At 49.5% G+C, this 25,481-nt stretch overlaps 1 protein-coding gene across 1 annotated transcript; it reads right to left on the reverse strand.

The window, feature by feature from the left end:
* Nucleotides 1-1,490: 1,490 nt before the first annotated feature.
* On the reverse strand, nt 1,491-16,513 carry LOC122489356 (neurogenic locus notch homolog protein 4-like). Its single transcript, XM_043591074.1, is given in 22 exon segments — nt 1,491-2,070; nt 2,898-3,010; nt 3,238-3,468; nt 3,471-3,486; nt 5,678-5,862; nt 6,663-6,733; nt 6,735-6,837; nt 6,840-6,851; nt 7,067-7,219; nt 7,501-7,646; nt 8,857-9,016; nt 9,762-9,884; nt 9,972-10,085; nt 11,185-11,298; nt 12,699-12,893; nt 13,202-13,357; nt 13,472-13,708; nt 13,827-13,949; nt 14,027-14,290; nt 14,293-14,370; nt 15,889-16,181; nt 16,376-16,513. Coding segments are annotated over 22 exon segments (3,522 nt in total). The 5' UTR covers nt 16,483-16,513; the 3' UTR covers nt 1,491-1,542.
* Nucleotides 16,514-25,481: the final 8,968 nt, after the last annotated feature.

Genomic DNA, 25,481 nt, shown 5'->3' on the forward strand with positions numbered 1-25,481 from the left:
CTTTTCTGGTTCCATACAAATCTTAGGATTATTTGTTCTAGCTCTGTGAAGAACGCTGGTGTTACTCTGATAGGGATTGCATTGAATATGTAGATTGCTTTGGGTGGTGTCGACATTTTAACAATATTTGTTCTTCCTATCCAGGAGCATGGAATTTTTTTTCCATTTTTTTTGTGTCTTCTTCAATTTCTGTCATAAGCTTTCTATTTTTTGGTGCATAAATGTTTACAATTGTTAGGTCTTCTTGGTGGATAGACCCCTTGATTATGATATAATGCCCTTCTCCATCTCTTGATACAGACTTTATTTTAAAGTCTAGATTGTCTGATTAAGTATGGCTACTCCGGCTTTCTTTTGTTGACCATTAGCATGATAGATGGTTCTCCATCCCCTTATTTTCAATCTGAAGGTGTCTTTATGTCTAATGTGGGTCTCTTGTAAACAGCATATCAATGGATCTTGTTTTCTTAACCATTCTGTTACACCATATCTTTTGTTTGGAGCATTGAGTTCATTGACGTTTAGAGTGAATACTGAAAGATATGAATTTATTGACATTATGATGCTTGTAGAGTTGGACTTTCTGGTGGTGTTCTCTGGTCCTTTCTAATCTTTGTTGCTTTTGGTATTTATACACACGCGTGCACGCGTGCGCACACACACACACACACATATATATATATATATATATATATATATTTTTTTTCATCTTTTCTCCCCTCATAATTTCTTGCAGGGCTGGTTGAGTGGTCACAAACTCCTCTAATTTTTGTTTGTCTGAGAAACTTTTTATCTCTCCTTGTATTTTGAATGACAGCCTTGCTGGATAAAGAATTCTTGGCTGCATATTTTTCTGATTCAGCACACTGAATATATCCTGCCACTCCTTTCTGGCCTGCCAAGTTTCTGTGGATAGATCTGCTGCAAACCTGATCTGTCTTCCCTTGTAGGTTAGGAACTTTTTTCCCCTTTCTGCTTTCATGATTCTCTCCTTGCCTGAGTGAGAGGGACTCAGGATCGCCAAAGAAACTTGACCCCCTTCTTCATTCCAGAGAGATGCCTGATATTCCACTGCCTCTAGGGCACAGGTTGCTAGGTGGGTACAGCTCCAGAGCAATGGGCTTAGTCAGGCCCTGGGTGGTAGGTAGTTGAGACACTCTAATGTCTATGACACCCTTGTTTCCTAAGACTGTCCCTTCTCCCTACCCTCCCAAGCTCTCCTGTCTCCCTGAAGGAGAGTCCAAAGACCTTTTCCCTCAGGGGTGCTGGTTGTTAGGGGAGATACTCCATGGCAACAGGTCTTAGAGAGGCTTGAGGCCAGAGCTCTCAGAACTCTTAGGAGCCCAGACAGAGGCAGTGCCCTCCTTCCTGGTTCCCATGTTAAATATTGATGCGGCCCTATTCCCCTGGGCTGGAGCCTAGTGTCTTCCACCCCTACTTGGCAATGGTTATCAAGGGTGGAAACTGCCTGGAGCCTGAGGTTGTGGTCACACTGTAACTTAGAGGCCTCCCCACCCCCAACCTGAAGTCAGGGTTTTAGGCTCACGTGCAGGCTGGAGGAGTCTCACAGTCGTAGCCATCAAACAGACACTCTGCAGAGTCACACTGTGGGTGGCACTGCCCATCCCGGAAGAGAAGCCAACACCGGGAGTGGGAAGGGCAGCCCTTCCAGGGGTCCGGGACCCCCAGGGAGCAGTCTCCCCCATCCCAATTTCCTCCAGGGCCACTGCAGCCAGCATCACAGGCCCCATCTCCACCTCTTCCCTCACATCCCTTTGCTCCAGGCCTCTGACACCGGGGCCCTGGAGAGCTGGGAGGGCAGGAGCATCGGAAGGCTGGGGACCCCAGCCCAGGGATCTCTGAGCAACTGCCATTGTGTAGGCATGGAGAAGGAGGGCCACAGCCATGAGGAGCAGGTGGGGTCAGGCAGTCAGGGCCCCCGTAGCCATTGAGGCAGGGACAGCGGGGTGGGAAGCCAGGCTTGGGGGAAGACAGACACAGGCCACCGTGGTGGCAGTGGTGGTGGCCACAGGAGGGGGCTCTGTGGTTGCAGGTGGGGCCCTCAAAACCCTGTGGAGAGGAGAGAGATGTTGGGGAAGGCCCTTGTATTATTCTTCCCACTCCCCCCCAAGCAAACTCTCGGGTTAAGATAACACAGATGGCCCTAGAATCTCATATCTGGAAGGGGCCTCAGAGAACATCAGGTTTATATCAAGTCATTTTATAGATGTTGAAACCATGGCCCATGTTTTTTTCACATAATGACATATTACACAGTGAAAATGGACGAACCACCGCTGTGTGCAACAACCTGGAAGACTAAACACTTAATAGAGTGGTATTAAATGAATATTATCTTAGTCCTTGGACATAGGGTGATAAACTCTCTTTCTCTGGAAGCAGAAGAGGATAGAGGAAGACATAAGTACATGTGAGTCATCATTACTGTTGTAATTCTTAGGTTAGGTTCCTGGGTATTATGTTGTAAGAATAATAAAAAGAAGGCTGTGCACAAACCAATGATGATAGTGTATCATGAACAAAGGCTTATGATTAACCTGATTTCATGCATCTGAGGTCCACGTGTGCGCGCACACACACACACACACACACACACACACACATGAAAGAACTTACCCAAGGTCGCCCAGCTTGACTCTGGGGCCTTACCTTAGGCAGTGCCAATGATTTCTGAAAATCCATTCATGCTAACACCTGATCCTGCCTGCCCCCCTGAACTGCTTCTGAGAGCCACTCATCGCCATTCACATGGGCTGGTTCTCGTCAATAATTCCCACTCCAGTGCTCCCTAGACTCCCCTCTAGGATCCCACTCAGGCATTCTCACCTGGCACCAGTGTTGGGGGAAACAGAGAAGACTGCTTTGTGGTTACTTACCTGGAGGCAGTGGCAGGTGAAACCCAGGGGTGGTCCTGCTGTTGTCTCACAAGACCCTCCGTTGGAGCAGGGCTGGCTCTGGCAAGGGTCTGTCTCCACTTCACACCACTGGCCTGTGGAGGGTGGGGTTAGATGTCATACACTACTTCAGTCATTGCCCCCTTCCTAGCTCATTACTGGGAACTGACCCAGTACTACCTGCACAGGAAGGGATCCTGGGGCATATTCCCTGGGGTGGGGAGGCAGGGGGATGGACATGATGACTAGGCTGCCTTGTGGGTGGGGGTTGTCAACTCAGCTGTGCCACAGAGATGCCTACACACACCTTCCCAGGCCTCACCCGTGTATCCAGGCAGACATTGGCAGTAGAAGGCATTGGCCAGAGAGTGGCAGGCTGCAGTGCCTGGGGGGTGGCAGGGCTGGTCCAGACACTCATCTACGTCCCCTTCACAGTGCAGCCCCACAAAACCTGGAGGGCAGGTGCAGTAGAAGCCTCCAGGTTTGGGGGTGCAGGTCCCATGGTTGTGACAGGGCTGGGATTGACAAGCGTTGGATTTCTTTGAGCAGTTCCATTGTAGCCTGGGGCACACTGCGGGCAAAGAGGGTCAGACAGGGAACCAATAATCCAGCCCATCTCAACAGTACAGGGGAGCCAGCTCAAGACATTCTGCCTAATCCCTTCCCTACCTTCCAGTTCAGAGTATCACTCAACTGATCATCCATCACAGCCCTGCGTAGCTTCACCCTTGTATCTCAACTCCATGCTATACCCTTGTTCAATAGTGGGCAATTTAACTGCTCCAGCAGTCCCAAACCATCTTATGATACAATGCTATGAAACATAGTTCTGTTTTTGGTAAGACCTCCCTCCCTCAATCACACGCCTGACAGCCAGGCTCTGCCATGCTTTCTTAATTAATTTGTAAGTGTTTATTGAATGCCTGCTTCGTGCCAGGCACTGTTGTAGGCACTAGGAACATGAAGAAAATTAGAACTCATCCCTGCTTCCATGACGTTCTCAGTAAACCAGAGAGACAGCTAGCATTTATTGCATGGTTTCTATACATAAGCTCATAAAACCCTCCCAACAAACTTGTATGTGAATTATCTCATTTGATTCTCACTTTACAGAAAAGGCAAATGATTCCTGGAAAGACTGCATGACTCGGCTAGCAGGTGGCAGAGCTGGGATTCAGTGCAAGTCTGTGACTTCATAACCAGTACCCTTAGCCATTTTCCAATTGTTTACCTTTCTGCTAGTGGGAGAAGGGTCATCGATGAGGTCTGTACCATGTGCTGAGTTCTTGCAAGAGGAAGGAGAGCATGTAAGAATGCAGTACCAGGCTTCAGAAAGGTGGAGCAAAAGGGAATTACAGAGAGCGTGAGGAGTGGCTGGAGGGCTGGGAGAAGCGGGTGAGGGGGTATCTTGGAGATATCAGAGGGAAGGAGTCTCAGGAAAGGGGAGGTAAAGCTGAGTGTTGGGTGAAGGGGTGTTGGCTACTAATTAGTACACTGCTTTTGTGTATGTTTGAAAATGGTCATAATAAAAAGTTAAAGAATAAAATTAAAAAGTTAAGGAGGATGGTTGGGGGATTTGCATCACACCTTTTATCCAAAGTCAGCCTTCTGAGTACAGGCGTCAGGCTGCTTGGACTTGAATCCCAGCTTTGCCTCTTCTGCTCAGTGATCTGAACCACCAGGGAGAGGCCCAAACCCAGTCTGGAGAGAAGTTAGGGACATTTCCCTGAGGAAGGCACCTCTTGAGCACCGTCCAGTGGAGGTGGGTGGGGAAGGACACTGGAGAGCCAGTATAAGGGGTGTGTAGGGAAGCCAACAGCAGCTGGAGCAGAGAGTAGGAGGGCGGGGATGTGGGGACATGAGACCTAAGAAGCAGGCAAGGCTGGGTCACGCTGGCCTTAGATTTCACTATCAAAGAGCCACATTGTGCGCCTGGGTGGCACAGTCGGTTAAGCGTCCGACTTCAGCCAGGTCACGATCTTGCGGTCCATGAGTTCGAGCCCCGTGTCAGGCTCTGGGCTGATGGCTCAGAGCCTGGAGCCTGTTTCATATTCTGTGTCTCCCTCTCTCTGCCCCTCCCCTGTTCATGCTCTGTCTCTCTCTGTCCCAAAAATAAATAAACGTTGAAAAAAAAAAACAAAACAAAACAAAGAGCCACAATGGGGCGCCTGGGTGGCTCAGTCAGTTGGGCGTCCGACTTAGGGTCAGGTCATGAGCTCGCGGTCTGTGAGTTCGAGCCCCGTGTCGGGTTCTGTGCTGACAGCTCAGAGCCTGGAGCCTGCTTTGGATTCTGTGTCTCCCTCGCTCTCTGCCCCTCCCCCGCTCATGCTCTGTCTCTCTCTGTCAAAAATAAATAAACATTAAAAAAAAAATTTTTTTTTTTTAAAAAGAGGTGGGCAGCCACTGAAGGGTTTTAAGCAGGGGAGTGACAGGTCAGCTTAACGTTTTCATACAGCACCCTGGTAGTGGAGTAAAGGTTGAGTCTATAGGTGGACAAGTGGGGAGGCAGGGACGATAGGAGGGTGCTCCATGTGTCCGGGTGGAAGGCAGCAAAGGCCTAGACTGAGGCAGTGGGACAAAGGGTGAAGGAGGAAGGACAGAATTGAGAAAGATTTAGGAGGCCAAATGGCATGACTTGGTGGTTGGTTGGGTATGTGGGTAAAGGAAAGGGAAATGAATACATCACTACACGCCTCCTCAACTACTTTTCCCACATCCACCCACGCTTGTCTCCCCTACTGCTCTCCTCTAGACCGGCTTACCTGGCAGAGATACCCAGTGGGCTGGGCCATGCACGTGGCCCCATGTTGGCAGGGCCTGGACTCACATGGGTTCACCCTGTCCTGACATACGCTGCCTTGGAATCCAGGGGGGCAGTGGCAGAAATAGGAGGAGCCACTGTCGATGCAGAGACCTCCATTCTGGCACAGGGAAGAAACTTCTGTGCCTGAGAAGAAAGGCAAACAGGGATAGATAAAGCTAAGTTAGGTTCTCAGGGGCCCCAGACACAGAGCAGAGAGGCTCATGGGGATCACTGACATTCCTGGGGTGGGTGGAGGCCACTTGGAGCCTGAGGAGTCAATAAATTCTGGTGCTGAAGAGATTAAGACATCAAGATCCCCCTCCTGCCTGTTCTGCCAGAATGGAGAGAGATACCTCTTGTTAAACTTATTAGAGCATTATAAGCAACTGTATTCTTGGCTTAAAACAAGTGTCAAGGAAGAAAGAACTCAGTGGAAACTTTAGGTGCCTAAGTCTGTCCCCTGAATTGGCATCCTGTGATGTTCTCTCACTGTGATTCCCATCCCCTAACCCCACAGTAGTCTCTTTCCTGAGTTCTGCTCATATTAAACTCATTGGAATGAGGGGGCGGTATTCTTTCACAAGGGGGTTGGCATAACATGAAAATGATTGGGAGCAGCAGCTTAGTGAAGTTGGGTTAAGTGTGATCCATTCTAGCTGAGTTATGATAGTGACAGAGTTGAGTTGCTTCACATGGAGTTATGTCTCAGTGGTTGTGATAAACTGGAGTCTTGTGGTCTGGGTTGGTTGGTGTTGCTTGAGTTGCTTTGAGCATGGTGATAGGAGGGCTGAGCTATAGAATCAGCGGTAGTGGTTGGTCTGTGTTACTTTGACTCTTAGTTGGTTGTTTTGGTCAAAGGTTGTATGTGGGTGCCCTTAGGGATCGGGTAGAGAGGGACATCTTTCTCTCTTCATCTGTTCCCCAGTTGGTCCTTGGGTTAGTACCTTGGCTCAGAGCGGCCTTCTGGCAAGAGGACAGCAGAAGGGAGCAAAAGGGGTCTAGGGGTCTTTGCTCACTTGTCTGCACAGCTAGGACGGGTCCTTCCCTCACAGCGTGGGCCTTGAAAGCCCGCAGCACAGAGGCAGGAGGAGGTGCCAGGCCTGTTCACACAGGTACCCCATTGAGGCACGGGGCTGGAGAGAGGAGGCTGTGAGGGGTTGGGTTCCTTACCCATACCTGGCCTGTGACCTTAGTCACACCCCGCACAGGACATACACGCACTCCCTGCTGCCCCCATCAAAACTGCAGCTCGTGGTGGCCAGTTGATTTTTATCAGACGGCACCAACACACCCTGACCAGTTCCTCCATCCACCTGTGGCCCAGCCCCAGAACATGGTAGGGACTCACCAGAGGCACAGTGGTCAGTGCTTGTCTGGCAGCAGGGCCCAGTGTGGCTCCGAGGGCAGGTGCAGGAATAGCCCCCAGGGCTGGGGCTACAGGAGCCACGGTTGAGACAGGGCCCTGAGTGACAAGCCGCTAGCTCCTCGCTGCAGGTGGGGCCTGAGGGAAATGAGTGGGGTCTGAGAAAGGGCATCCTCTTCTCTCTGTCTTCCTCCACTTATCTCCCCTTCCTTTTCCTCATCCCCATCCCTTTTGTCTTCCATCCAACCTCTTTTCTTTTCTTACCACCTCCTGCATATCGCCTGTGGTCCCTGCAGCACATGCCCAGTTCTCCTTGGTGGTGTCCAAGACCCAGAGGCCTTGGACACATGCCTCTACTGGTCTTGCTCTTGATTAGAGGTGGCCAGCCCAGAATGTCTGTGGTTTGGGAAGGGCCTCACCTGTGTAGCCTGTGGGGCAGGTACAGTTGTAGCCCGAGGGCTGGGGGTGGCAGGTCCCCCCATGCGCACAGGGCGTGGAGATGCAGCCCCCTAGCTCTGCTTCACATTCTGGTCCTGTCCATCCCACATCACACACACATGAGGATCTGGTCATAACGAGAAAAAGAAGGGTGTTTTTCTTCTTCTGGTGATTTTTTCTTCTCCCCTCCCCACTCCTCATCATTGGTTAGACCCTATGACTTTCTTTTTTTTTTCTTTTTCATGTTCATTTTTGAGAGAGAGAGAGAGAGAGAGACAGACAGACAGGGTGTGAGTGGGGAGGGGCAGAGAGAGAGGAAGATACAGAATTTGAGGCAGGCTCCAGGCTCTGAGCTGTCAGCCGTGAGATCACAACTTGAGCCGAAGTCAGATGCTTAACTGACTGAGCCATCCAGGCACCTCTTCTGTTTTTAAGTAGGCTTCACGCCCATTCCGGAGTCCAATCCAGCCTGGAGCCCAACGTGGGACCTGAACTCACCACCCTGAGATCACATCCTGAGCTGAGGTCAAGAGTTCGACATTGAACCAACTGAGCCACCCAGCCCCCTGATCTCTTCTTTTTTTTGGCCCTGAGACTCTGGTCCCCTTCTTCAGTGGCTCTGTTCTCAGCATTGTCCCCCTTCCATACCTGCCTCCTGCTTGTTTTCTCCCACTATATGTATGAATATGTATATACATTTCTTCTATAATTTGTTTGTTATCTGTCTTTCCTCATTAGAATGAGAGCTCCATGAGAACAGACACTTTGTCTCTTTTGTTTTGTGCCATTCCTCCAGTGCCTGGAAAAGTATCCACACATAGTAGATGTTCAATATTTGTCTAATGTATGATTTTTTTTCAAATTTTTCAATTTTTTATTTTTGAGAGAGAGAGAGAGAGAGAGAGACAGAGTGAGAGTGGGAGAAGGGCAGAGAGAGAGAGGGAGACACAGAATCTGAAGCAGGCTCCAGGCTCCGAGCTGTCAGCACAGCTTGGACGCGGGGCCTGAACTCATGAACTGTGAGATCATGACCTGAGCCGAAGTCGGACGCTCCAGGACTGAACCACCCAGGTACCCCTCTAATGTATGATTAATTGGCCCTGCGATTTCATGTTTTTCTTCCTGTTCTGACCCTCTAGCCCTCTGTTTCTCCTGTTATTTATGAACTCTCCCCTCACGGGATAGCACTCACTAGTGGATCCCTCACCTTGGCTTTGACCTCAGAACTTGGCCATTTCCTTCTTCTTCCCTATTGGTCATTTCTTGCAGACTCACCCCTCCCTGGTTGTCTCCCCCTGGCCTAGCTGAGGAGGACCCAGAGGACAGTGGAAGGTTACCTCTGGCAGTGTCCGTGGTGGCAGGTGCAGTTGTCCTCAACGGGGGCACAGCCAGGGCTTCCGTCAGGGCAGAGGCAGTGGGCCTTGTCTTCTTGATCTTGGCATTTTTGCTTGGGCTGGCACAGGTTGGGGGCACACAGGGGAACCTCACAGAGATGACCTGGGGTGGGGAGATGGGTCACAGGGAAAACAGAGTCCCTCTATGTCCTTGATGGGGCCAAAGCCACTTTTTACATATGACTTGCTCACTCCCCAAGAACCTGTCCTTCAGTGGCTCCCTGTTGCCTCAGGATACTGTCTAAATTCCTCAGAATGGCACACAGGGTCCTGCATGGCATCATTTCGCAATGCAGTTACCTGCAGCTAAAACATGTAATCATTCTGTCTTGACAAACTCCTACTCATTCTTCCAGACTCAGCTCAGCCATTACCTCCTCATGAAGCCTTCTCATCTCTAGTCTGGTTGGCTGGTCCTTTGTGCTCTTACAGAATCCTGTGCAGTCTCTCTCAGAGCACCTGTGGCTATAACCAACAGGAGACTTCTTGGTTTCTCTGCACTAGATTTAAAGCCACTTGAGGAGAGCAGGTCTCTTACCAACTTGTGTCTGTGTCTGGCTGTGCATAGTAGGCACTTAATACATTCTAAATAAGGAAATGAATGGCTTCCTCTTGAACCCCATCCTGTTTCTGAGCCCTAATCATACCATTCATGTTGGGCCCAGTGTGGGCCCTGTAAATAACACCTGCTGTCAGCCTGAGGTTGTGCAAACTTTGCATTGAATAATTTGAAGGGGTTCCATTCTCATTCTCTTTTTACAGTCCAACCCTTGAATATCCAGCAATGACCTCTGCTCCACCCCTAATGGACTCAACTATCCTGCCAGTCTAACACCTCCCCTGCTTACCTGTGAAGCCAGAGGGGCAGAGGCAAAAGAAGGCTCCTGGGAGATCCAGGCAGCTTGCTCCAGTGGGGCATGGGCCACTCAGACACTCATCCACCTCGGCCTGACAGTGAGGGCCTTCAAAGCCTATGGCACAGCAGGAGGGTCAGGGACCTGCAGGGGAGTCTGCACTTGGCCCCCACTCTTCCCTGCAGTGTTTGAGCACTGGTCTACCTGGAAGACACTCGCAATGGAATGATCCAGGCTGGTCCTGGCACTGCCCACCGTTGGCACAGGGAGAGCTTCCACACTCATCGATGTCCTCCTCACACCGGGAGCCAGTGAATCCTGGGGGGCAGGGAGTAAGTGGGGAGAGATGGTAAAGGTTATCTTTCGTTTCCTTTTTTTCCTTTCATTTCCTTTCATTTCGTCTCCTCTCCTCTCCTTTCCTTCTTTTTCTTTCTTTTGTGACTTTGGATTCATCAGGGAGTTTGTTAGAAATATTTGTGACTGAGATGTACAGGTATGATTTCATGGATTCAAACAAGAAATTTAGAGCTAATGCCGCTATTTAACCTTCTATTTACACAGACAGAAATATCATTGCTATGAATTGCAGTGAAGAGAATCTTGTTTCAAATGGCTTGGTTTGGAGGTTCATCTGCACGTATCATTATATAATGAAGGTACCAATCTGGGGGCTGCTCAAAGAGTGATTTGAATTTCAGAACATAACAGCATATCTTAGTAACTTCATTCTTTATATAAAGAAGGTATAACTGGCTGTGTGTGTGAATGGTGAAAATACTATCTATCAAAAGCATAAATGCAAGTCGTGGCCCCTCCCCTCAGCAGGAAAAGTGAACCTGGGGGGCTTCCCAGAGAAGACACCTGGGGCAGGTGGAGGTGACAGGAGGATGATGTTCAGCACCTGCCAGTTGTGTGACTTTGGGCAAGTTACTCAAGCTGTCTAGGCTGCAGTGTCCTCTTCTGTAAAAGGGGAATAATAGAACCTACCTTATGGTGTCATTGAAAGGATTAAATGAGGTAATGCCTGAAAAGTACACAGCCAAGTGCCTGGCCTGGAGCAAATATTCAAGAAACATCTGTTATCATCACATCAGGGAACCGAGGGATCGATAATGGTGGAGAAGGAAGGCCGGGGCAGTTTTCCCTGCATCCAGGGTGAGCAGTGCCAAGACCAGCCTGGGTTCCCCACGAGCCAGAAAGGACGATTTGGGTAATTTGGCAGGACAGAGATAAAGGTGGATGAGTACGGGAGGAAGGTTTGGGATGTAACAGAAGAGAGTTGGGGGAGCAGAGGAGTTGGGAGAAATGGGAGCCTCGTTGGCCAAGCCAGGGTGAACTTCCAAAGGTTTGGGATTGCCGGGCCTGCACTGTGGTTCAGGGGGCTGGGCTGAAGGACTGGAGTGGAATCTGTACTCACCAGGCAGGCAGACACACAGGAAGCCGTTGAGGAGGTCCTGGCAGTCAGCCTGGTTCAGGCAAGGAGCAGAGGCACACTCGTCTGTCTCCACCTCACAGAGCTGCCCTTCTAAGCCTGGGACATGGAGATGTGGTGCAGGCTGAGCCCTGCCCGGGCTGCTCACCCCTTCTGCCCAGGAGGACCAGGGTTCTAGAACCCTCCCAGGGTGCTGTCTGCCTGAAGGTTGGGGCGACGAGCCTGCGGTCCTGCTGCTCTGCTGTGTGTGGCTCTGCCCCCTTTAAATGTGAAAGCTCAGGGAGCAAGGCACCTGCTGGGACCCGAGGGGGCAGCAAGGAAGTACCTTTGGGGGCCATTCTCTGTGCCCAGACGGCAGGCTCACTGGGCTGGGCTAATGAGCCTGGAGGTCCTCAAGGTCAAATGAAACAAATGGGCATCTGCTTGGAGGTGAGTCATGCCTCTTGTTCTACCCCAGCAGGCTCTGTGCCAGGGAGACCAGGAGTCCCCAAGGGGGGGTATTTGAAGGGCATTTGGGTAGCTTGTTGGTCACATATTTGTCCTGTATCTTTGGGCTTGTCCTGGTACCCGCAGTCTCACCCCGAACTGAAGCTGGATCAGCCTCTGGACCTCGGCTGCCTCCCACTTCTTGCCTGGGGATTCTGCCTCTGAAGTTCCTTGGTATCTATGACCTTGTCCCTTGGAGGACTGCATGGTTTTCTCAGCTTTTTTCCTTGGATGCTGCTCAGTTTAGGAAGGCTGTTTGGTGTAGTGGTGAAATCTACTGAAGCCCTGGGTTTGAATCCCGGCCATGCCACTTACTGGCTGGACAACTCACTTAATCTCTCTGTGTCTGTTTCTTGTAAAATGGGCACAGTAACAATACTGACCTTAGAGGGTTCTTGCCAAGATGACAAAATGCATGTAAGATGTTCAGGTGGTACTTGGCAGAAAGTAAGCTATTATTTTTTTGGTTTCATTCAGCTTCCTGATATCGGGTTGGTCACTATACCCCTGGGGAGACCTGTCTCCCTTAAAAGTAACTTGGAGGTAGGTGCAGCCTTGTGGCACTTTTTTTTTTTCCTATTGTACCAAATTCAAGCATACAGGCCCTTTGGGGGTTTAAGCATTTACTCAATCTCTACAGGGGAGAGTTTCTGTGATTAGGAGGAACATTCTGAGTTGGCATGAGCCGAGGCTGCTGCTGTTCTGCTCTTCCTTGATGGGCCTCTGTGTACAGTGGACCAGGCTGCACACTTTACAATGACTATGAAGTGAATGCTCTCCTCTCACCCCCAGAGTTGAGCAGTGTACAACCTCAGTACCATCTGTGGCTGCCCTTCTCCTAGAGGCCATGGGTTTCCCAGAGTGTTCATCATGGGTGGGGAGATGAGAAAGAGGTATTCTTTGATAGCTGATCCCAACTGGCCTGGGGCTATCTATGTTCTGGAGGGGTCATGCCTAGTGGGTTCAGGATTAGTCCCCTGTGTCCTCTACTCAGGGCCCCATCCATCTAGTACCTGGTGGGCAGAGGCAGTGGAAGGTGGCAAGCAGGTCCAGGCAGGTGCTGCCTAGATGGCAGGGCTGGGACAGGCACTCATTGTGATCAGCCTCGCAGCGGGAGCCCGTGTAGCCAGGGGGACAGAGGCAGTCAAAGGAGCCAGGGGTGTTGAGGCAAGAGCCGCCGTGTTCACAGGGACTGGGGCCTTGCTGGGCTAGGAGGAGAGGAGTCAGAAGTTCACAGGGGCCCAGGGCAGAAGGGCAAGGGGGCCAGACCACCAGGGAAGGCATGAGGGCCTGCTTGTGGCAGAATGAACACATCGGAGAAAGGGCTGGTGTCTTTAACACAGACGAGGACTAAGTGGGGCCCGGAGGGCTAAGCACTGGTGAGAAGACCGTGTAGGGAAGAATTGCCAAATCTGGACAAAATTGGGAAAAAAGAGATGATTGTATTTTTAATTTGAAAAACAATTTGCAGAGGCTGTTTGGGACTCAGAGAGGATCTGATGTGGGGGTGCCTTACCCATCTGACACTCGTCCAGGTCCTGGTGGCAGGTGGGCCCCGAGTAGCCAGGCTGACACAGGCAGAGTGGAGAGCCTGTCAGGGGATTGGTGCTGCACTGGGCTTCCCCGTGGCATGGCTGGCTCAGGCACATGTCCTCCATGTGGCACAGGAGTCCTGGAGGGCAGGATGGGCATGAGGCTCTTGGGCCGCTTGAGGATCCCAGCTGTCCCCCTTATGCTTCTGTCACTTGCCATCCTCACGGCCATGTCCCCGAGCCCTCTGTCACACCTGTGCGGCCAGGTGGGCAAAGGCAGGAGAAGGAGCCCACACGATCGATGCAGGTGGATCCCGGGGCACAGGTGGCAGCAACACAGTCGTCTAGGTTCTCTTCACAGCCTGTGCCTCCCCAGCCGCTCACACACACACAATGGAAGCTGCCAGCTGAGTTCTGGCAGGTACCCCCATTTAGGCAGCGAGGGGGACCCTGAGCCTCACATTCATCCACATCTTCGGAGCAATCCCAGCCTGTGGGGGATGGGATGGGAAGGGGACAAAGGCTGGAGTTGGGAGCCCTGTGAGGAGGGGAGGCTAGGGGCTGATCATATGGGCCACGGGTGCCATGGACTTGGCTTAAACGACTCACCTGTCCAGGCCTCTGGGCAGAGGCACGTGTAGGTGCTCAGCCCATCCAGGCAAGTGCCCCCGTTCTGACACTGGTGCCCAGCACAGTCATCTGGATTCACCTCACAGCTCGGGCCTCTGAAACCTGACAGGGTCATGGGATTAGCGAAGGGAAGGGGACCTCCCTGCCCCGAGAGAGGGGTGGCAGACGTGAGGACGCACCTTGGGGGCAGAGGCAGAGGTGGAGGGTGGAGTCTCTCCCTGGAACCAGGTGACAGGTGCCCCCATTGGGACAGCCCGTAGGGGGGCAGGGTCCTGGCTGGAGCTCACAGCGTGGACCCTCCTGCCCAGTGGGGCAGTGACACCAGAAAGATCCCAAGGTGTTATGGCAGGAAGTGCCTTTGGGGCAGGGCCCTGGGTCCAGGAAACACTCATTGATATGTTCGCAGGCATGACCCTCGAAGCCAGGTGGGCAGCGGCACTGGTCTGGGGGTATGTGGCCAGACACACCCCTCCATTGACGCAGGGATTGGCTGAGCAGAAGTCCCGAAGCTGGCACTGCTCACCTGAGGCAGAGGACAGAGGGCGTTGTTCAATCCCCGCCCCCTGCTCCGCTGGGAGAATCCAGCTCTCAGTCTGGATTATCTGTGTCTGATTTTCATGTTGCCTTCTCTTTGTTCCCATACGCTTTTTGCCCTGCTCCACCACCCCTTGCCTCAGTTTTGGCATTCTGGAAAATGGGAGCTGTCGTTGTTGGTGGGAGTATTGCAGGCTGGCCCTGCTGAGCAGACCTGAGACACAGTGTCCTTCCAAATTTGGTGGCCTTTCCTTGGCGGGGAGGAGAAAAGCAGCTGGCCTCCAGACTCGGCACCTTGCTGTGCCACCACTGCTGTGTGCCCTCAGGTGTGTCTGGCCTCCCTTGTCTGGATTTCCTAATCTTTAGGTGGGTACAGTGTTGCAGATAATGATAAGGAGACAGACGTCTCGTCTGTTCCCCCCAGTGGCAACGGCGGTGGTGGCGGCTGGCACTGGGCTAAGTGACCACCTCCTGAACATCACTCCCTTTCCTCCTCTCGACAATGTTATGAAGTGTGGACATCAGCTGGCAACTGAGGATGCAGAGAGCTTAACTACCTGATGCAAGGGCGCACGTCTCATCGGTGGCAGAGCTGGCACTGGACACGTGGGCCGCTGCTTGAAGCACAAGGCCTGGCAAGTTGCCATTGACAGTCCTCCTTGTTGTCACACCACGAGAGGCTGGTCTCCCACCCCCAAATCCTCAGAATTACCCAGGCACTCAAACTATCTCCATGCCTGGGCCCACCCCAGACCCACTAAAGCAGCCTTTCTGGGACGTGGGCACCAGTATGTTGCAGGCTTTCCAGGTGATTGCTGTGCCTTGCCACGTTTGAGAAGCCTTGCTCTTCTAGTCCACCCCTCACAGATCACTTTCCTCCCCGTGTGGTCTTCACTGCCCTGTCCAGTCCCCTCCCTCCTGGTAGATCAGAGGAGCCTTCCTCTCCAGGGGCTTTCACCTCTGTCCCATACCCCTGACTGCTTCCCCGGGCTAGGACACCCTGCCCACCAGGGGCCCCACACCCTCATCCCCGGGTTGCACCCCTCTTCCTTGCCATGATACCCGTTCCTCTCTCTGGGTCAGATCCCTTCCACCCCCATTACACCTCCCACCACCACAGTCTTTCCAGGTGCTGTTATGGGCTCCTACTAGGAAGGTTAAAGGCCAGATGCCCATTATGCAGAATCTAGGAGGTTCCCCTCTCCCTGCCTTGTGCTAGGCATTAACCCTCTAGCTACTGGGTCGGGGGCCAGGCTGGGGCACTAAGGGGCTATGGCAGTAGCCATTTACTAACGGGTTGGAAAACACTTCAACGTTTTAACCATTGGTACAGCCATGCTGGTGAATGTGGCTCGGGTCAATGGTCAGCAAGAGGGCTTGTTGACTCTCACAGCCTCTGTCCTCAAAGGAGCTGGCTGTTTTGCAGACTCCAGTTCCATCTTTCCCACCCCACTTCCCAGTCCAGTGTTCCTGGCTGTCCCGTCCTCCCCACCACTGCAGCGCTCACCTGTCCATCCAGGCAGACAGGAACATCGTGGGCGGCCTGAGGCCTGGATATGGCAGCGGCCCATTTTGGAACAGAAGGAAGAACAGGGGTCCTTGAGTTGGGCCTGGCACCTGTGGCCAGTGAAGCCAGAGGGGCAGGTGCAGGAGAAGCTGGGGGCCAAGGGAGAGGGAAGGCTGGGGGAGCCTGGGAGGGCGGGAAGCAGAGCTTGGCAGCTGCCCCCATTCTGGCAGAGCTGGCCATCCTGGCAGGGGTCAGGAAACTGGCATGTCTCACCCAGGAAGCCAGGGGCACACCTGAGCAGGGGAGGAGAGTGGAAAACTTAAGTCACTGGGTCCTCTTTGCCTTCTCTGCCACCTCCCTTCCTTTGCCTTCATTTGTTTCCCTTTAGTGCCTTTACCTCCTCCCTTTCTCCTTCCTTCCCAGTCCCTCCTCCTCCCCAGCTCTCCCTCCCCATTTCTGGTCTCCCACTCCCAGGAGACACACTCACTGGCAGCTCCCTTGTCCCTGAGATAGGCTCAGGCAGGTGCCTCCGTTGGCACAGGGTTCTGGGAAGTCCCCACACCGAAGCACTAGGGATGGAGATGAGGAAGGCATGGGAGTGGGGAGCGCTGTGCTCCCAGATTTCTCTGGGTGCTTTGCTGCCTGCAGCAGCCCCACACGTGCTCTCAGCCACCACCACTTCTGCACTTGCCTGATCCCTACCAGAGTGGTGCTCTTGCCCTCGCATCGCCCCGCCCCCATCCCAGGCCTAGGGATCCTCTCAGTTCCTAATCCCCACCCCCTTTCCTGTTTATTATCCAGCCTTCCAAGTCCAGCCTCAGGCTCCATCCCTTGGAATGGAGACAACAGGGCTCAGGAGGGGGGCCCAGGGGACTCCTGGAAGGTGAATGGCTGAGACATTGAAGGGATTTCCTCCCGGAAGGGCCCAGCATTGAGCCATCCGGGGGGTGGGGACAGCTGGGCCTGGAAAGGGACTTGGTCAGCCCTTGACCTTCCCATGTCTCCATCTCCTGCTTTTTTCTCATCGCCTTCCCTAGCAGGTGGCCAGTCTTTTTCCCTCTTTACCTCCTAAATGTGATTGCAAGAGCCTGCTGTCCGCCAGCACTAAGGCCAACTGGGTTCTCCCTGAGGCGGGCACCCTCCCACCCATTCCCCAGACAGTCACCGCCCCTGGCACAGGCCCCAAAGCCTTGGTTTGTGCAGCTGCAGCAGCAGAGTCTTCTCTCCCTGCATTTGGGGGGTGATGGTGGTGAGATTCTCTTCCACCCGGTGTCCTCTCAAAGCATGGGGCTTGGCCCTCCGCCCCCAACCCATCAACACCCTCTTAAGGAAGATGGGTCCCGTCACCTCTCCTACCCCATGCCTCACCTCTGGTCTTGACACAGCAGCAGCAGCAGCAGCAGTGAAGGGGGCTGCATTCCAGAGCACCGCCCCACACCCAGATCCTCTGCCTCCTCAGGCAAGGACCCTCAGAGCCCTCACCGAGGCAGGAGCCACCTCCTCTGCTCCCACGGCCCCTTCCTCCTCCTCTGCCCACTGCAAGCCTTACGTCTGAGCTGTTTCCTGAGTCACACAATGTCCTGGACACCCTAGTGATGGGAGGGGGAGGAGTGGAACAACATTGAGGGGGATGAGGGAGGGGCCTTCTGTCCCTGACAACCCCTGGGGAGAGGGGGAGTGGGATGGTGTGGCAGGTGAACAGGACGGGAGCACCGGGCTGGGGGGGGGGTTCTGGGTTCAGTCCCAGCCCTTCTGTTGTTGTGTGGTCTCCCCTTTCTAGAGATGAGAATGACAAGGTGCCTTACCCTTGCCCTGGGAGGGTCAGGGCCTGGAACAGAGGTGTGGGGTGCTGAGGCATCTTCTGTTCCAGGTTAGTATCCGTGCTTCTTGGACAATCTGCAACTTTCTATAAGTCGAAACCACTAACCTTGGCAGTGGGAATGCAGGGCACTCCTAGCCATTACCTTGGCCCTTGCTGGGGACTTAGTTTTCTCCTTTGGGGGAATGGGCAAGTTACTGGGCTGGTTCTGGGGGAAATCTTGGCCTTCCTTTGTTGGGAAACGTATAAAACCAATATCAATGATAAATGGACGTTGTCGGTACTGAAATGTGCAGTCTGGATTATCCAGCGCAAACTCTATATTTAGGTAGGTTCCCTTCCCTTTCTCTACCACAGAGATCTCTGAGATGTACGGAATGTCAGTTTCTGAGTTCAGAATTGGAGTAAATAAAACGACAAAAGAGAATTCATTTCCCTGACTCATCCTACCTTTTTCAAGTCAACCCAGGACAGCTCCAGGGTCAGTCACACACTGAGTTTCCTTAGTAGCACAGAGAGCTGAGAGTCTGGGGTGGCTGGAGGTGTTATCAATAGCCATGCACAGCCCCAGCACTGTGGTACCCAAAGCTGCAGCCTGGTGTGCCCGGAGTACCTTCCCTTTTTAAAACTCTTTTTTATTAGCATAAGAGACTCTTAAAAACTGAGAACAAACTGAGGGTTGATGGGGGTGGGGGGTGGGAGGGAGGGAAGGGTAGGTGATGGGCATTGAAGAGGGCATCTTTTGGGATGAGCACTGGGTGTTGTATGGAAACCAATTTGACAATAAATTTCATATATTAAAAAAATAAAACTCTTTTTTATTTGGAAATAATTTAAAGCTCACAGCAAAGGGGCAAGAATATAATTCTAGGATACTCTTCACTCAGATTCACCAACTGGCATCATGACCACATCTGCTTTATCATTATTTCTCTAAATAGACAGTATTTTTTTCTGAACCACTTGAGAGTAAGTTGTACACAAGATATTCCTTTACTTATAAAAACACGGGTATGAATGTCTTAAGAACAAGAACATGTTTTATATAACTACAGTACAACTATCAAAATTGGGAAACTTAAGTTGATACAATAGTATTATCTAATCTACTGTCCATGTTCCAAATCTGCCAATTGCCCCATAATGTCCTTCATACTGAATTTTTTTTTCTTGGTCCAGGATCATGCCTTGCACTTAATCATCATGTCTTTTCAGTATCCTTTAGTATGGATAGAATTCCTTAGACGAACTTTGCCTTTTATTATATTAACAGGTTTGAAGAATACAGGTCAGCTATTTTGTAGGTTGTTTCTAAATTTAGGTATGTCTGATGTTTGTTCAGTTTACTCATTTTGGGCCAGGAATACCACCAACGTGAGGCTATAGCCTTCTCAACGCAGCACACCAGAAGACACACGGGCTAACATCATTCTTAATGGTTGGCAAGTATCCCACTGCTTGATGAACCCTCGTTCATTGAATCCAGTTTCCCATTGTGGGGGCATTTCAGTTGGATCTCAATCCTTAAAATTACGGTAAGGCATGCTGCAGTAAATATTCTTGAACATACATATTTGCATGGTTGCCTAAGTGATTCCATAGGCCGAATTCCTAGAAGTGAAACCACTGAGTCAAAGCGTCAAAGGATAGGCTTATTTGGAAAGCTTTTGGTATCTAAGTGTTGCCGAGTCATTCTCCAGACAGCAGCACAGGACCGCACCTGGGCCGTAGTGTCTGTGCATGCCCTTATTCTCGCCGACCCTGCTGATCAGAATCGGAATACCTACCACTTTGACAGGTGAAATGGTGTCTCATTGTTTTCAGTTGTGCTTGTTGGAGAGCTGACATTATTTTCATCTATTTAGTGGCTATTCTTGTTTCTTCTTCGTGAGTTTCCTGTGTGTGTTTCTGTCCCGTTGTCCTGTTTATGTCATTGCCACTTTCCCATCATCTTTGTTAGTTGGTGGCAGCTCTGAGGATGGAGTCTTGGGCAGAAGAAACCTAGTGTGAAAAGTCTCTCCTTCTGGTACCTTCTGGTTTGTTGACTGGTGGACGGGGTGAGATTTGATGTTTGTGAGAAGGGAAAGGAAAATAAGAAGGGATACTACGCTTCTCGCGGAACTATGAAGACCTGAGTGGAAAAAATGAAACTCTCCATTTCTTCCATATTCTTGACCCCACATTTTTTTGTGTGTGTGTGTGGAAAAGGAGGCTAGTGCACTAGGCTTCAGCTTGAGACAATGAAAGGATAACAGAGACAGAAAGGGAGTGGTTGGGTAGAAGGGGGACCTGGGGTGTGATAGGGCAGAAGCTGAGTTTAAAGACAGTGTCAGTGGGGTGTATGGGTGGCTCAGTTAGTTAAGTGTCCAAATCTTGATTTCAGCTCAGGTCATGATCTCGTGGTTCATGAGCCCAAGTACTGTGTCAGGCTCTGCACTGGTGGCTTGAAGCCTGCTTGGGATTCTCTGTCTCCTTCTCTCTCTGCCCCTCCCCTGCTCTCTCTCTCTCTCTCTCTCTCTCTCACACACACACACACACACACACACACACATAAACATAAAAAAAAGATGGGGCACCTGGGTGGCTCAGTCAGTTGAGCACCCGACTTTGGCTCAGGTCATGATCTTGTGGTTCGTGAGTTCGAGCCCTGAGTTGGGCTCTGTGCTTACAGCTCGGAGCCTGGAGCCTTCTTTGGGTTCTGTGTCTCCCGCTCTCTCTGCCTCTCCCCCACTTGCACTCTGTCTGTCATTCTCTCTCAAAAATAAAAAAAAACATTAAAAAAGAAGACATTGTCAAGAAAGTGCACAGCCCACTTCTTGCCTTATCCCTGCCTAAGGAAGACAGCATGCACCTGTTCAGGTGTTATGAGCTGTGCTTGGGTCACAGATACTCTCCCTGGCCTTTAGGATCTTACCGTCCAAAAGAGTATTGATGCTTTCCTAAGAGCTTGTTTCTCTGTCCCAGGAGACACAGAAAGTTCTTTCTGGTGTAAAGTGACCTCATTCCTTACAACATCCCATCAAATAGAGGTTTGTTTTACTCAACTGACTCTTCTTATATTGTATATCCCCTGAGGAGAATAAACTTGTCAATCATTCACACTTTAGTCCTGGGGACTTTTGACTTTAAGATAGGATCCATCTCTGAGCTGGGCCTTGATAATGTGACCAAACACAGAGAAGATGCTCACGGTAGATGTAGAAATGCACAACAGTTGGCCCACCCTGAGAGATTACTTGTGATTATATAGTTCAGGAGACTTGGAGCCTCTCTTGTTCCCTCAGACCTCCCTTCCCTGCTGGTGACTTCTCGTCTCCTCAACTTTGTACCACAGTGGTGTCCATGGTGCGATCTCTGGGCCTCTTCTATTTTTCATCTGTCCCTGAGTGATCCCATCCAGTCTCATGTCTTTGCCAGATTTAAATATCACCTAGGAAGACTACCTTTGTGTTGATGACTCCCAAATTAGTGTTTCTAGATCAGACTACTCTCTTAAACTCTTAATGTACACTTCCAGGGTCTCATGAGTACTTCAGACTGGTCATGTCCAGGACTGATGCGATCTTCCTCTCCAAACCTTCTCCTTCCTCTCAATGGACTTGGCCTTTGCCTATTCTTTTAGTCGTTCAGGCCCAGATCCTTGGAGACATTGCTGACTCCTCTCTCTCATACTGTATATCCAATCTGTCTTAAATCCTACTGGCCTACATTCACAATCTTTCCAGAATCTGACCACTTCTCATCTCTTCTCATCCCCACTGGTAGCACCCTAGTCCAAACCACCATCATCTCTTGCATCTCCTAACTTGCCTCCTTGCTGTTGTCATTGCTCCCTTGGCTATTTGTCTATACAGTAGTCACAGTGAATCTGCTAAAATATGAGTCAGACCATGTCGCTCCTATGCCCAAAACTCTCCAATCACTTCTGCATTCACTCATAGTAAAGCCAAATTTCTTAAAGGGCAGGCACGGCCCTACATATTGGCTCCTTTCCTCTCCTGCCTTGTTTACCTCTCTGACCTCATCTCCTATTACTCCTCCCCTCCACTGTGCCACACTGGCCTCCTAACTGTTCTGTAAACAGGCACATTCACACCTGAGGACCTTTGTACTTGTTCTTCCCACTCCCTGGACTGCTTTTCCCCCCAGCTACCCGTATGGCTTGCTCCCTCAACTCAAAAAACTTTCATAAAATTCATAGGAAATATGAAGGACTCAGAATAGCCAAAACAATAGATTTATATTTCCCAATTTCAAAAGTTATGACAAAGCTATGGTAATCAAGGCAGTGTGGTATGGACATAAGTTTAGACATTAAGCTCAATGCGATAGAATTGATTTATGGTCAATTGATTTTCAACCAAGGTGCCGAGACAATTCAGAGGGAGGAAGAAAAGTGTTTTCAACAAATGGTAGTGGGGGGCACCTGGGTGGCTTGGTCAGTTAAGCACCAGACTCTTGATTTTGGCTCAGGTCATGATCTCATAGTTATGAGATCAAGTCCTGCATCGAGCGCTGAATGTGGAGCCTGCTTGGAATTCTCTCTGACTCTGTCTCTCTGTCTCTGTCTCTCTCTGCCCCTCTGTCCTACTCACTCTCTGTCGTAAAATAAATATGTTAACATTAAAAAAAACCCACAACCAAATAGGGGCGCCTGGGTGGCTCAGTCAGTTAAGTGTCCGACTTCGGCTCAGGTCATAATCTCTCACTTCGTGAGTTCAAGCCCCACATCAGGCCCTGTGCTTACAGCTCAGAGCCTGGGGCCTGCTTCACATTCCGTGTCTACCTCTCTCTCTGCCCCTCCCCCGCTCTTGCTCTGTCTCTCTCACTCTCAAAAATGAAAAAATGTTAAAAAAATTTAAAAACAAACAAACAAAGAAACACCAAATAGTACTGGGACGATTGGTTCTCTACATACAAAGAATGAGTTTGGACACTTATCTCACAAAATACACAAAATTTAACTCAAAATCAATCATAGACCTAAACATAATAGCTAAAGTATAAAAATGTTAAAAGAAACCCTAAGAGTGAATATCATGATTTTGGATTGGACAATGGTTTTAACATGTGATACCGATGCATAAGCAACAAAATAAAATTTTGATAAATTGGACTTTATCAAAATTAAAAATTTTTGTGCTCTGAAAGGAGCCTTAAGAAAATGAAAAGACAAGCAACAGAATGAGAGCAAATATTTGCAAATCATATATCAGATAGGGGACTTGTATCCAGAATATATGAAAAATTCACAACTCAATCATGAGACTCAGAAATGGGCAAAATATTTGAATAGCCTTTTCCCCCAAGAAGATGTACCAATGGCTAATAAACACATGGAAATATGCTCTTTGGGATTCACTCAGCTTCTTTTTTTTTTTTTTCCTTTTTCTCGCCCAGGTAAAAATTGAGACATACATTTATTTATTTATTTATTTATTTGTTTATTGCTTTGTATTTATTTTTATTTATTAATTTAATTTAATTAATTTAATTTTTTTAACGTTTATTTTGGAGACAGAGAGAGACAGAGCATGAACAGGGGAGGGGCAGAGAGAGAGGGAGACACAGAATCTGAAACGGGCTCCACTCTCTGAGCTGTCAGCACAGAGCCCTAGGCGGGGCTCAAACTCACAGATTGTGAGATCATGACCTGAGGTGAATCGGACACTTAACCGACTGAGCCACCCAGGCGCTCCGATTTTTAATTTTTTTAAATTTACATCCAAATTAGCATATAGTGCCACAATGAGTTCAGGAGTAGATTCCTTAGTGCCCCTTACCCATTTAGTCCATCTCCCCTCCCACCGCCCCTCCTGTAACCCTCAGTTGGTTCTCCATAGAGTCTCTTCTGTTTTGCCCCCCTCCCTGTTTTTATATTATTTTTGTTTCCCTTCCCTTATGTTCATCTGTTTTGTCTCTTAAAGTCCTCATATGAGTGAAGTCATATGGTTTTTGTCTTTCTCTGACTGACTAATTTCACTTAGCATAATACCCTCCAGTTCCATCCAGGTAGTTGCACATGGCAAGATTTCATTGCTTTTGATTGCCAAGTAATACTCCATTGTATATATATATCACATCTTCTTTATCCATTCTTCCATTGATTGCTTCGGCTGTTCAGGGTCTTTTCTGGTTCCATACAAATTTTAGGATTATTTGTTCTAGCTCTGTGAAAAATGCTGGTGTTACTTTGATTGCATTGAATATGTAGATTGCTTTGGGTAGTATCGACATTTTAACAATATTTGTTCTTCCTATCCAGGAGCATGGAATCTTTTTCCATTTTTTTGTGTCTTCTTCAATTTCTTTCATCAGCTTTCTATAGTTTTCAGTGTATAGATTTTTCACCTCTTTGGCTAGATTTATTCCTAGGTATTTTATGGTTTTTTGTGCAACTGTAAATGGGATCAAGTCCTTGATTTCTCTTTCTGTCGCTTCATTGTTGGTGTATAGGAATGCAACCGATTTCTGTGCATTGATTTTATATCCTGCCACTTTGCTGAATTCATGAATCAATTCTAGCAGTGTTTTGATGGGATCTTTTGGGTTTTCCATATAGAGTATCAAGTCATCTGCGAAAAGTGCAAGTTTGACCTCCTCCTGGCCAACTTGGATGCCTTTTACTTCTTTGTGTTTTCTGATTGCAGAGGCTAAGACTTCCAATACTATGTTGAGTATCAGTGGCGACAGTGGACATCCCTGTCTTGTTCCTGACCTTAGGGGGAAAGCTCTCAGTTTTTCCCCATTGAGGATGATATTAGCATTGGGTTGTTCCTATATGGCCTGTATGATCTCAAGGTATGCTCCTTCCATCCCTGCTTTCTTGAGGGTTTTTATCAAGAAAGGATGCTGTATCTTGTCAAATGCTTTCTCTGCATCTATTGAGAGGATCATATGATTCTTGTCCTTTCTTTTATTTATTTATTTTTTTTAATTTTTTTTTCAACGTTTTTTATTTATTTTTGGGACAGAGAGAGACAGAGCATGAACGGGGGAGGGGCAGAGAAAGAGGGAGACACAGCATCGGAAACAGGCTCCAGGCTCCGAGCCATCAGCCCAGAGCCCGACACGGGGCTCGAACTCACGGACCGCGAGATCGTGACCTGGCTGAAGTTGGACGCTTAACCGACTGCGCCACCCAGGCGCCCCTGTCCTTTCTTTTATTGATGTGATGAATCAATTGTTTGTGGATATTGAACCAGCCCTGCATCCCAGGTATAAATCCCTCTTGGTCGTGGTGAATAATTTTTTTAATGTATTTTTGGATTTGGTTGGCTAATATCTTGTTGAGGATTTTTGCATCCATGTTCATCAGGGAAACTGGTCTATAGCTCTCCTTTTTAGTGGGGTCTCTGTCTGGTTTTGGAATCAAGGTAATGCTGGCTTCATAGAAAGAGTTTTGAAGTTTTCCTTCCATTTCTATTTTTTGGAACAGTGTTAAGAGAATAGGTGTTCACTCTTCCTTAAATGTTTGGTAGAATTCCCCTGAAAAGCCATCTGGCCCTGGACTCTTGTTTTTTGAGAGACTTTGATTACTAATTCGATTTCCTTACTGGTTATGGGTCTGTTCAAATTTTCTATTTCTTCCTGTTTGAGTTTTGGTAGTGTGTATGTTTCTAGGAATTTGTCCATTTCTTCCAGATTGCCCATTTTATTGGCATATAACTGCTCATAATATTCTCTTATTATTGTTTTTATTTCTTCTGTGTTGGCTGTGATCTCTCCTCTTTCATTCTTGATTTTATTTATTTGGGTCCTTTCCTTTTTCTTT

This window comes from Prionailurus bengalensis, chromosome B2, assembly GCF_016509475.1.
Source record: "Prionailurus bengalensis isolate Pbe53 chromosome B2, Fcat_Pben_1.1_paternal_pri, whole genome shotgun sequence".
Taxonomy (NCBI): Eukaryota; Metazoa; Chordata; class Mammalia; order Carnivora; family Felidae; genus Prionailurus; species Prionailurus bengalensis.